The 12,962-nt window shown below is 38.4% G+C and overlaps 1 protein-coding gene across 1 annotated transcript in view; it reads right to left on the minus strand.

Moving 5' to 3' along the window:
• The window catches only part of CPPED1 (calcineurin like phosphoesterase domain containing 1), a 40,229-nt gene that overhangs the window by 5,436 nt on the left and 21,831 nt on the right, over positions 1 to 12,962 (minus strand). Inside the window, exon 3 of the mRNA XM_031056489.1 lies at positions 9,552 to 9,974. Within this exon, the coding sequence (XP_030912349.1) occupies positions 9,552 to 9,974 (423 nt within the window). The remainder of the gene's footprint in view (positions 1 to 9,551; positions 9,975 to 12,962) is intronic.

Here is a 12,962-nt window from a genome sequence, read left to right on the forward strand (position 1 = left end):
AAAGCTGTATGAAATACTAAAGAACTCCTGTGTAAATACATGTCCAAAGAACAGCACCTTCACAAACATTCATGATTTCATTTTTTATGAAATACACAGTTATTTGAATTTAAATGTGACTGGAGGTTTCACAGTATCCATTTACTAAAAAAAGCTGGATCCATTACTGCAAGACACTATTCATACCTAATGGATTATTCATTAAAGAAAAATGGATTAAAATCAGAATAAAGTCAAAAACTGTGCAGACAGTTACACTAAAAAAAAAAGCAAAAGAATCCACACATCCTGTATCTGTGATCATCATCACCTGATGTCAGACTGCTTAATATGACACAGATTACAGAGTATCTGCTAAGGAAAAAAGGTCTGAACTGCCAAATCAATTTTTTGATCAGGACAGGACTAGAAGCCAGAGATACAGAGCAGGCTCCACCCAGTGCTGGGTACCAGGTCTTGTTCTGTACTAAAACTTTACTTGAGTCAAGAAAACACCTTAACCCACTGAGCTTCATGCCTGCTACCAAACATGACTTTTAAGAATCAGTCAAGATGTGAAAAAAGTCAATGTCTTTGTAAAAAAGGTTTCGATACAGGAGTTGCTTCTGATTTTAGTAAACCAAAGCTGTTCTCCTGCCATTCAATTTGCCATCACTTTCTGATCAAGCACAAAATGTCCTTTTTAGTTCTGATCTGAAAAAGCTAAATCTAAAAGACAAAAAGATTTTCCTTTCCCAAAGATCTGATGATAACTATTTTTCCCTTCAGAATAATGCATCCCTACTAAAGAATGAAATACCTATTTTGGTACAAGTTCTTTGAGCCCAGAGCAACCTACTTAGCAAAAATTATTAATGATGCAACAACAAACCCAAACAAGGATTGTTAAAGAGTCATGTGATGTAATACTTAAATATGTTGATAAGCCTTAGACTTTTCATCAGCTCAACCATGAAAAAAGCACATAAACACTTTGGTTTTATGCTAATTGACAGACTGCATTATGGCCTCAGCGGATGAGGCAAGGTAAGAGGGGAGTGCTGGGGAGGGGAGTTCCCAGCTCATGCAGTTTAGCATCCTGCCTTTGATGCTACCTGTTTCATAGGCAGAATCTTTACAGCACAACTCTATTTTAATAGCATTTCAAAACTAAGTTCATATTTTAATTGGATACCTTTTTCCAAGTCAAAACCACATTATGAACACTTGACTCATGGTTTCTACTGCAGTCATTTTTCAAAAGGAAATTCAAAAGTGCCTCTGAACACTTTGCCCCCCTCTCTCATTTTCTGCATCTGCTTTCTACAGCCAGCTCTCCAAATAAGTAGTAGAGCTTCACCAAGCTCTTGTTGATTTACATCTTCCTCACTTTATCAGCTTTGGGAAATGGGACAATTTTTATCAGCATTTCCCATCTTCTCTTTTTCTGTTCTCTCTTGAGGTTCTGTGACCCACACCAGCACAACGTGTTAAAAGGTGCTTTTCTTACAGAGAGGGTGTAACAGGTACTACTGATCCACTGCCCAACAGGGAAAGGTGCCTACACAACTCTCTGACCTCTGCTCTGGATATGCACAGAAAAGGATCAGGAGATCCAAGGGATCTGAGCAGGCTCAGAAGCAGCTGCCTGTGTACAACCATCACATCCTCACAGCCTGCAGCAGCTCTGATTTTATAGAGATTATTCTCTGTAACTGTGGCCATCTTACAGCACTTCTGAGCTCCCAAGCAACCTAAAGCAGAGGAGTGTTCTGAAAGAAACCAAGTCCTAACTGAAATAGTCAGGACCTTTTTCAGCCCTGGAGGTACTGAAGAAAATGAGAAGAAAACTTTAGCTATCCCAGCGTTGTTAGCACACTGTTGATTTTATTCCTGACAAGAACCAGGTGAGAAAATACTTCATTACACAAAAAGAAACTACAAGTGAGTATTGTGCAGGAGGCAGTTTGTCTGTTAGCAGGAGAAGCTGAGATTATTTTACAGAAAGTGCAGCATACTCTTTCTACAAATTATCATTTATCACTCAGAAAAACCCTTCCCTGTGGCACCAGGGAAAAGGGTCAGCATGATTTTGATGCAATTGCATTGTAAGAGAACAAAGGCATTTAGCTGTGTCTCATGGGCAATTCCCCTGAGTGATAACATCCCTGTTGGAGCTTATTGTGCAGCTGCAGTCCTGTAATTCCCAGACTCCCAAGTTCCCTTAACTTGGGACTCTCCTGCTGTCTTCTGTAGCTTAGAAAAATGTAAGGACATGGAAGACTGGGCATGTTTTCAACTCCATCTGGGCAGGAAGAAGGGGGACCCTGGCCTTTCTTCTCTGTGGGGCCCAACAAACAGCCATAACTTTTCTATTCAGTGTTTTGACCAGCTTTTCTATTTCAGGAATAGTTAAATCATGTTAGTGTATCATTTTAAACAAGAAATGCCAGCCAAATCATTTCTTTGCTTTATTAAACAAACAGGTGTATTCCGTAACCATGCAACAGTAAGATTTTGTCTAACAGGTAACACTTCTTTTCTTAACTTCGTGAAAAATTTACTGTTTTCTAGTTTAATTCAAGAAATACAGGCTGAGCCCCAGTCTCCAGGGAAACTGAGTTGCAGTGACACTGGATGGAAAACAATGCACCCAGGTTTTCCTCAAAAACCCCAAAGAAACATGTACCTGGGAAACAGTTTTTCTCACATAATCAGATAATATTGGGTTGTAATTCAGACTTGAGCTAGTTTAAATTCCAGGGGTGTCTGACTCCAATTTCTGTAATTACACTCACTTCTATGGCTTGATTCCAAAACCCCTGAATTCAGAAGAAGCTGTTTTCCAACTTTAGTTCCAAATGTACAAACCCCATTTTTGAGGCAGGTTTGCTGTGTCCAAAATGTGACTGACCTCACCTCAGCTGGAAATCAAACTGCTCAACCCAGCACTATGGACAGAGTAAAAATACAAGAAAAAAATTACCAACATAAAAATAAACCAAAGAAAAGCAAGCAGATTTTCCAAATTAGAAGGAGAATGCCTGGAATAATCAGCATAGGCAATCAGTACCATGCTTTATTTAGACTGAGCCTTCAATTAAATAAATGCTTTTCTCAGCAAAAGCAAATGAGACTGTAAAAGAAGGAGAAGGCTAAATTAGTGCAATATGAATGACATAATAAATATGTAATGGGTACAGTACAGACCTTGCCTCTCTTTCCATGCTCTCTGTAGAGAATTTGGGGGAAAAAAGTGGTTCTGACTGAACTACGAAATTTATCACATGGTTCAGATTATCACCTTTTAAGTGCTGATTAATGAACTATTTTTTACAGTAACTGCAGACATGAATCACTGTTCACTGCATTTCATGTACTGGTTGATGGCTCTCCATCCAGACAGCAGGTGAAGTTCACAGCAAACAAAAGGCAGCATTTCTTCAGAGAGCTGTGAAACATGAAATTCCCTCCTGCAGACCATTGTGAAAGCTGGAAGTTTTCACAAATCAACTGAACAAATCCAGAGAGGAATCACTAAATTGCATTATGTTGGTAACATTAATATGACACAGTAAGTCCTTGAAAGAAAAAGTCTTGGAGGTGGGAAGAGGCCTGGGAAAAAAATACCATTATGCACTTTTCTATCCTGTGCCCTTCACAAGAGTTTGGGGAGTAGGAGCAGCAGGAGACTGGGCTATTGAGACCCTCATTCTGCTCCCATTACTCTGCTTTACAGTTAGCTGTTCAAGTTTAATGGTAAAATTAGATTTTAAATAGAGTTATGTCTATCCAAAAATCCATGGGTTACCACACAAATTTGTTTCTCAGCAAAGGATTGAAGGATTGAAGAAAGAGAACAGACTAGAAAAAGCTGATCCTGGATACATTTGTCCCCAAAAGTGCAGGAGCTAAGGAGAGCACCAGTAGAGCCAAAGCAGAAGCAGTTCTGCAAAGACATTAAATTGTGTTGGAGGATCGGAATGCTATCAACACTCTTGTACCCTGTCATAGTTTTCAAAGAGAGGAGAACCAAGTAAGTATCCAGGCACAGGGAGATGCTACTCTGAGATGTGTGTGTACACCCCCACACAGGTTACAGTACACAGGTATTTTGTAAAAGGCAGTGTTTCTGGCAAATACAACCATTTAAGTCATATGGATAAATTGATCTGAACATTTTCCCTGGAGTTTCAGGCACAAACTGGCTTTTCTTCCTTCCTTTCACTTGCAGAGTACAGCTGCTGTCTGAAGTGCTGAACAATGTGGCTGGTTCAAGAGTAATACCTGTTTTCTCAACAATTTTGCACTCCAAAATGATGTTCTTTCAGCTTCCCTACAAGAGCCACATTAACCATAGGCATTTTTTGCTGCACCTTTTTTTCTCCCCCGGGCACGTGGTGTATCTCATCTTTTCAAGACTCCAGTGCTATACAAGGAATAATAATATTTAGAAGTCTTTGAAAACAAAATCTCTTCAGTGGAATAGAATTGATTTTATCTCACTGCAATTTCAGAGTGCTCCCATTGCCTCATCTGCCAAGCAGGTGTTACAGCAGCAAAGAAAGATGTGAAAGCATCAGTCACAGCACAGTTAACTGCTCAGTGCTCAGGCAGCTCTCAGAATCTGCTAAAAAAAAAAAAAAAACACAACAATAATTTCCCAACAGAGCACCAGAAGATGGAAACAGTCCCACTGGTAAGTATTGGGATCAACATCCTCTCTTTCATAAGCTCTTTGGTCAGCCCTCAGTAGCACGCAGAATTATTTTGTGGAGCCCTTTGGAAGCTCTCTGTTGTCCCTTCTCAGAAGGGCTGTATGAATAAAAGAGAACTGAGTAATTAGAATTTACACTGCACAGCTCTATAAGCATCTCAATAGAAATATCCCATGCACTCTTGTTTGCAAACATTATCCTGCAAACGTGCAGGAAACCTCTCTCTTAAATTTGCTTTGTAGCCTAAAGAATCGAGAGTTTGGTGTGGCTGGTGGTCAGTTGGTCAGTGTAAGTAGGAGACCAAATATTATTTTGAAAAGTATATTGATGTTGAAAGCTTCTTTCTATAAGACAATACTAAATAGAGCTACAGAGAAAAGGATTTTGGTGTCACTTGTTTTTCCTATATAATCAGAGGAAAAACAGCCAGAGGGTGATTCCAGAGCACTGGTCTAAATAAGCCTTTCAAGGTCCTGTCTCTAGAAGATGACTCTGTTCTTCAAGTTCATTTTTGTGAATGCCTCTTGTGAATGCCCACTGTTTTCCATTTGAAAGTGATGCTTTCTCACAGAGCTGGCACAAACCCCAAATAGTCCTGGGTTGCTGTGTGCTCTAAGGATCAAGAAGAAGCTTTAGCCCAGTGGATAAAACTGATTTAAAATTTTTTTCCGAGAAAAAATATCACTTAATGTCCTTACAGACTATATGTATTTTGTACTTGCTGCTGAATTTCTGAAAAAACAATTTAAAAAATCTATGTTTGTGTATGTCCATGCAAGATTTCCATTACTATACCTGGGAAACGGTTCTTACATAGAATATATCAAATGTGGTCACTCCACCTGGGCCATAAGTGCATAACTGCAATCTTGAAAGAGGTTGATCTAAATCACTGAAGTTGAGAGTATTCAAATTATCATAAATACTGACACATAAGCAATGGGATTACTCACTCAATGTATGGGCTTTGCCAAAATTGAGGTCTCAATGGCAAGAAGATGAAAATATTACTTCCCTGTCAACTCTGATTACACAACAAAGAAAATAATGAAACATAGCATATGTTGTCTGGTAAATTTTAGAAACAACAGCTTTCAACACTCCATGCTTTAATTCTGTGCTCAAATATATCTCAGCTGTGGATGTTCTGAGAGCTTCTTCTTCTTTTAACACTGCTCTCCTGTCACAACATTTCTAAGAGGAGAATGTAGATATATCACACACTTTTAATGAGTAAAGGTGTTAGAAGTTACAGCACCTCCAGTCACAAATATAATGAAAAAATATACCATTTAATGAAGTTAGGTTGTTATTTTTGCCCCTGTGTGCACATTAAATACTTTTAACCACATCTGAAAAATTGCTTTGAAGACACTTGGATGAATTTAAAACTTTTTAATTAAAAAAACCTGAAGACTGTAGGGAATTTCCTTCTGTATGTTTCTATCTCTGGTCTAGTTATTTTCTTTAAGATGCATCTCAGCTACATAGACCACATATTCTTAATCTAACTCTGAAACAAGATCTCTTTTCAACCCTGTTGGTGAAAAACCATCTATTAATTTAGGTTTTATTCAACAGAGCTGCTAAACACGTTTAGACATTTGCTTATATGCTTTAGTTGATTTGTGCCATTAAGAAACATTTATTACTAGATTGTATTACCTAATATAAGTAATGCTCAGTGTGTCAGTGATGGTTCTAAGGACAAGACGTCTTTAAAAGACTGTATATAGCTCACCAAAAATATACATACTTTTCAGGTCATAGAAAAAATATTTAATGTCCTAAGAAAATTTTACTGGAATGAGGTATGTAAGAAAAAGTAGGTCTTCTATTACATAAACTGCCTGATTTGAAAACTTAATTTGCTGCTTATGTTTATCAAAGACACATGACTTGCAGACCAGATTTTTTGGCTAGACCATTACTACTTTATTTTCCCTACTTTGGCTTAACTTGCAGAAGTTATACCAATACACCTTCAGAGAGGTATCTCTGCTTAAATCCTTAACTCTGCTCTCAACTGAGTTGGTTTTCACTGTGACCAAAATCACATTTTCAAGGACAACAGTTCTCATTTAAAAAACCATGGTCTAGCAGGATTTCTTCCACATGCAGCTTACAAGTATGGTTTAACTTTGCACAGTAGTAATACATATTTACAAGTGCCAGATTTTCAATTATAAATATTTATCATAAGGACATGATTTTATCTTTAATTAGCCCAACTGTTAAGGACACTTCTAATGTGAGAAATGCAATTCAGTATTTCATACCAGATGTAGCCTCTACAGTTAGTCTTTTATCTCTGCTTGTAATGAGCAGATACTTACAACAAAACCATTATGTAACATGGGAGTGATTAGAAAATAATAACTACAGAAGATCTGGGCTTTGGAATGAAAATAAAAATTTTCTGAAGTTGCATACCTCAGTTTAAAGCACCTGTGACCATATGACCAATACGACCATACTTTAAGTATCTATTTCCTACACAATCCAGATGAATTTCTTTGTTCCCATAAAGACCTGAATGACTAGATTATCTTTCCTTTCCTGTACCTCTTTAACCTGCTGAGTTATGCCTCCATGTTTGACACTTCTAGAAAAAGTATAAACATGAGAACTGGGGTAATTCCAGGTTTGATCCTGGGTTATAAAGAACTGAAATATGATGCCCATCTTATGATGCCGAACACCCTAAACCAGGCATGTTACTGACATAATGACACAATAAACATGGTTACAAGCACTGAAACAGCAAGAGGCAGAAGGAAGGGAGGAAGGAAGGACTGGTGACAGGTTGGGGGAGAAGAATAGTGGTAGCCTGGTGGTCTCCTAAAAAGGCACACTGACTTTTTTGTTTTCCAGAATAAATAGTTATACCAAATTTCTAAATTTAAAAAAGCAAAGTATGTTGTGATTTCAATGGCAATATCCTGTGTTTTAATCCTCCACGAATGTATGAAATGAACTGGGGGAAAACCAGTTGTGTCTAATGATGTGCTAAACTTGATTGTTCTTTAGCAAAGCAGAGGTTCAGAAAACAAGTGGTGTCCTTGCATCTCTGTGCCTCTATGCCACCAAGCCAACAGCCTCTCTGCAACCCACTGAGACCTCAGTGGTCTCACAAAAGCTGCTCTTAAACAGAATAATAAAATGGAAACAGAACGCACCTGTTACTAAGGTAACTCTGAGCCAACTTTTGATCCAGCTCATTTTTCTCAGCAGTCTGAGTTACTGAGCTGCTTGTTCTCTGTATTCATTTCATTAGCAAAATGTTTGATTATTGGCTTGCAAATGTTACCTACTGAGTCAATGTTTAGTAAGGAGCATGCCAAAGATCAGCGTTTAAACACACCCATTAAGGACCAAACAAATTATTAGAGATGGGAATGAGGGGCACAAGGAGAAATGATGGAGGGAACAGAAAGGTGGCACAGAAAGGAGTTTGGGAATTTCTTCCCTAGAGCTGTATTGCTCATTCCCATTCCATACCACCATTTGAAGCCTTCCCAACTTTTGGTTAAGCCTCTGGACACCCTTCTAAGAAACACCACAATATAACAACGTTACAGTGAAAATGTTTCTTTCACCTCTTGATGAATTATGTTCCCAGTAGTGAGTGTTGTCAAATGTTAGTAAACCAACTGGATGACAGAAAATCCTAGCAAAGAACTGCTTTGGTTCCCACATTCATGCCAGTTTCCTGGGATACACCCATGAACTAGGATGTGCTGCAGTCCATGGTACACAGGCAGTCACAGCTGCCCAGCTCTCCAGGAGCAACACTTCCCACTATATTAACACTAACACAAAAATGAAAAGATATGAGGTGTTCTCAGCATGTCTCCTTATGAGAAAAAAGTCCCACTTGTAAATCTTGAATCTGCAAACATATCAGTGCCCTGGAGAGCCCTCAGATAGCTGTGAATTTTGGCCCCACTGATGGGAAACAGTAGGAGACTGAGAGCTTGGAAATTAGGCTGAGTTGGATGAGGCCAGGCTTAGCAATTAGATAGTAAATTGGGAACAAGATCATAAAAAATTTGCATTGTTCAGCAATCCAAATAATGTGCTCTCTTATAGATACAGAGAAAATGACATTCTGATGCAGCGATGGCAGGATGGCAGGAAATTTTGAGGGACTGGCACACTCCAGGAACATGAAGGCAATTACCAGAAAACAATGGGAACAGCATGGAGGAGTAGCTGTGTACTGTGTCTGTCTCCATGGCACTCAAGTGGCATCACACAAAGCTGAGGGATTTGGTACAATTACTCATTTAGCACATGCTCCACCTGCCCTTCATCCCAGACATGGCCCCTATTAGAAAGGGATGTGCAAAGGATTGATTTTAGCAGAGCAAGACTTGTTTTAACACTGAATAAATCTGGGGTGCCTTACACTCTTGGTTTAAAATTGGCTCAGTGTGGGAGAAAGCAACCTCCAAGGTAATTCTGAATTCTGTTTCCATGTTTTATGTAAAACATAAATTCTGTATTTTTCTCCTATGGCAATACCTGATCTTCCCCTCTGTAGGCAGGAAAAACTCAGGTTGTCTTGTATCTGTCAGTACTTGAAAAATGGAAACCTTGCTATTTATGCTAAGGAACTTTTCATGTTTAGCTTTTTACTTTTCACTCAAAGTTTTAAATTTTGTCCAATACTTTTTACAGGAAAGTAGATTCAGTTGATAATTTTGATCTGTGGGAAACAATGAGGCTTATAAGCTGTATTCAAAAATTCCTTGAAAACAGTACCATTTAAGTTAAATGTATTTTGTCTGGCAGCAGAGCCATTAACAATCTGAAACAAAAATTCAAGAGTAGGAAAGTCTGAGAAAATACCTGCTTTATGAAACTTTTCCATTATCTCCTGACGAACTGATTTCTCCAAGTTGAAGTAATCATCATCTTCATCAGGTTGGCTCAGAAACAAAGGGATGTGCTGAAACACAATTATGTGCTTGCATTTCTGCTTTGCAGCAACAGCCAGCTGCTCATCGAGCCAGGCATCCTGGGCTTGCCTTAACTCAGGGCACTTGGAGGAATCAAAGTATAGCTGAGAATTCAACACAAGAAAGAAAACACCTCCAACCCAAAAGCTGAAGTAGTCATCTCCCCAGTTCTGGCAATAATCATCTATGGTTTCTCTGGATGGAGTATTGCCAATATCGTGATTCCCACTGACAAATACCAGTGGTATGTCCTGGTCAGTGTTTTTCAGAACATTCTTTAAATCTTGCTCTTGGTTTTTTTTCCATCGGGTTCCTAAAGAAAAAAAATACAAAATATTTGAATGTTTATGTTTATTTCTCACCATCATTGTTAGGTTTTGTTTATGGAACTGTGCATAGTAAGAAAATATTGTGTATTAGATGTGACCATGATGAAAACATCTCCACTTTATGCCTGTGCATCCACCCAGCCCAGCCCCTCCCTTCCCAAGGCTGCAGCCATTTCCAGGAGCTGCCCTGAAGGCAGGCTCTGGACAGCACCCAGCAGAGAGCACAGCAGAAGGTGATGCCATGGCCACTGCTTTGCACCAGGAGCTGCAGCTGGTTCTTTTCATCTGCAGACTCATGATGTGGTGAAAAAAATGCAGCAGCCCTGGATGGTGCAACAGCACAAGGGTAAAAACCAGGCCAACTTCTGGCTTATATTTTATGGCTGTGCAACAAAATTAAGGGTTGTTGGTTGGTTTTTTTTTTCTTTTTTCATTACAAGAACTATTTTAACGGCAAAAATTTAATCAGTGTCTTGTGATGACTTATTTATATTATGAGTCTCTATTAATAATAACAATGACATTAAAATAAAAAAAAAGTTGTGTACTTTGCTAGTTTTCTCTGCAATTTATTTATATTAATATGCATATCCATATAGGCACTCTTCTGGATGTCAGGAATTTGTCCCAGCCTATGAAGATTTATTGTATGGACAGACTGATTTACAATCACTGAAGGAATTTAGAAAGAAGTTTTAAAAGGATAGTAATTTTCTTCTAATGATTACAGAGATTTTCCTATGTTTTCTAAAGACTAATCTTTAATTACAGGCCATTGATATGATTATTATTAATTAATTAAATGAACATTTATAAATTGGTTTTGTCCTGCAATATGTAACACACATCTAGTATGGGCCCATTTCAGGAATAATAATTCCATTTTTTAACCAAAAACTGCAACAGAATTTTTACAAGAACTCTGAATTCAGGTTTCTAACATACACTTGCACACAGGTCTGTGCCAATCAATCATCAGGTACTTTTAATTGTGTTTTACTTTCCTAACTACACACAAACCTTATACACAGAAATGCATAAATGGGTTCCTGTATTACAACTCCTGTATTTTATGAGATAAAAGGGGTTTTTACAATTTCTTCAAACTACTCATGATGAATATGTTGACAAACACTGACCCTTATTAACAAATATTTTGTTTTACATACCTTACAGTTACAGGCTTTAGTACCACCTTATTGCTATTACCAGAATTCTACAGCCTTATAAAAATACTGAGAAAAAACCCCCCATATTAGGTCTAAATTGTGGCTAAATGTAAGGACATTGATATGAGGTGCATTAAGTCAAAATCCACAACTCTCTTGGGTTTAACTGCTGCAGAGGGTAAAGAGTTATTGTAGGAAAATCTTTGAGTAACTTGACAAATACTGAGCATAGGATACCCAGGGGAGTCTAGAAAGTAGTGGAGAGCAGATCACTTTTTGGGGTATATTAATGGTCATTTAGGCTGTTCTTGTTAATCCCAGAAAAATACAGGGCAAATAACAACTATATTACTTGGAGATGCTGAATTCTTAAAAATAAAACCAAAAATTCAAATAAACCTGGCACACTGCTGTCCACGGGGTAAGGAACCTGGCTGAGAGTGCTGCTTTTACTGCCACTTCCCATTTTCCTATGGAAAGAGTTGGAAATTCCAAGCTCTAAATATGAAAATATATGGGGGAGGAGGGCGGGGAAATGCAAAGGGGGAAGGCTCTGTTCAGATCCATGTAAACACATTATACCATGTTAAACTCCATGCTATCACTTTGGGAAATTTAGCTAACAGTTGCAGAGTATAAAGACATTTATGCAAAAGTTACAGAAATAATTTGCAGAATTATGTATACCTCTTCCCAGTGGTGAAATTCAAACTCTAGAGACTAACACTTAGATTAGATTTGCCAACAGCAGGGCACTGATTCCCTCATTTAATGAAATATTATTTCTATAGCAACAGAGAAACATATTCAGTGTTTATTGCAGAAAACAGATTGCTCAAAATGGAAAACAAGGTCTCTGCCCAAGAGCCTAGGAAATCCTACTAAGGAGAGATTGGTTTAGAACAACTGCATCTTGGCTTGACCTGCTTGGCAGAAGGTCAAAACAACTTCAAAAGAAGAGAATCCCACAGAGATAAAAGTGGGAAAAAGTGGAGGAATGTCTCAGGAGCCCTTGGTGCAGTGCTGGAGAGGAAGGGCTCAGCTGTCCCAGCGGCCCCGAGCTGCACCACCACAACACAAAATGTGTCCCACTGGAGCCCTCCTGAGGCACCTCCCCAGTTTACATCTGAGGTAAGGAACAGGTAAAGAAGAGAATGACAGTGGTAAAGAAGAAAGCCACCGGAAAATTAAAGTGGTCTCTGCCACAGCATAAAAAAATATCCTTTTAATCTCTCTCAGGCACAGATTTATAATATCTAATTATTCAAATTTTTATGAAGAACATTTCTGTTTGATGGACATGTATTTTTTTGGCTTAGAGGGAGCTTTGTTGTAGGTGAATAGGAAAATAATATAGTGCCAAAAGGCAATACAAAAAAAATTATTTGTGAAGTGCCAGGGTAGATGCAACTGAAATAAATTTCTGTGATGTTTATCCTGGCATCATCTGCAGTGACATTTTTAAATTCTGGGCCACAATTTTCTGTCTTTATGCTAGGTTGTGTGAATAAAGTTTTGCCCTGAGATAAAATATTTCACAAATTAATAGCCCATAAAGGGCAGCTTGGCTTTTATGAAAAACACGAAAGTGAGAACTGTTGCTGGTGCAGTTGTGTGCAATTTTCCACAGCTTCCCAGCCTATCATTTTTGAAAGCTGAGTGATGTAAACAGGAGCATGAAGGTGCAATGTCACCATGCCTTTTGTTTTCTGCTGTGTATCCCTGTTTGCCTCAACAGCTCCAGTGTTCTGTCCTGCTTAAAGGAACCAAGACAAGCAGCCTTCTTCACACACTGAAAGAGCA

This window comes from Geospiza fortis, unplaced genomic scaffold, assembly GCF_000277835.1.
Source record: "Geospiza fortis unplaced genomic scaffold, GeoFor_1.0 scaffold237, whole genome shotgun sequence".
Classification (NCBI taxonomy): domain Eukaryota; kingdom Metazoa; phylum Chordata; class Aves; order Passeriformes; family Thraupidae; genus Geospiza; species Geospiza fortis.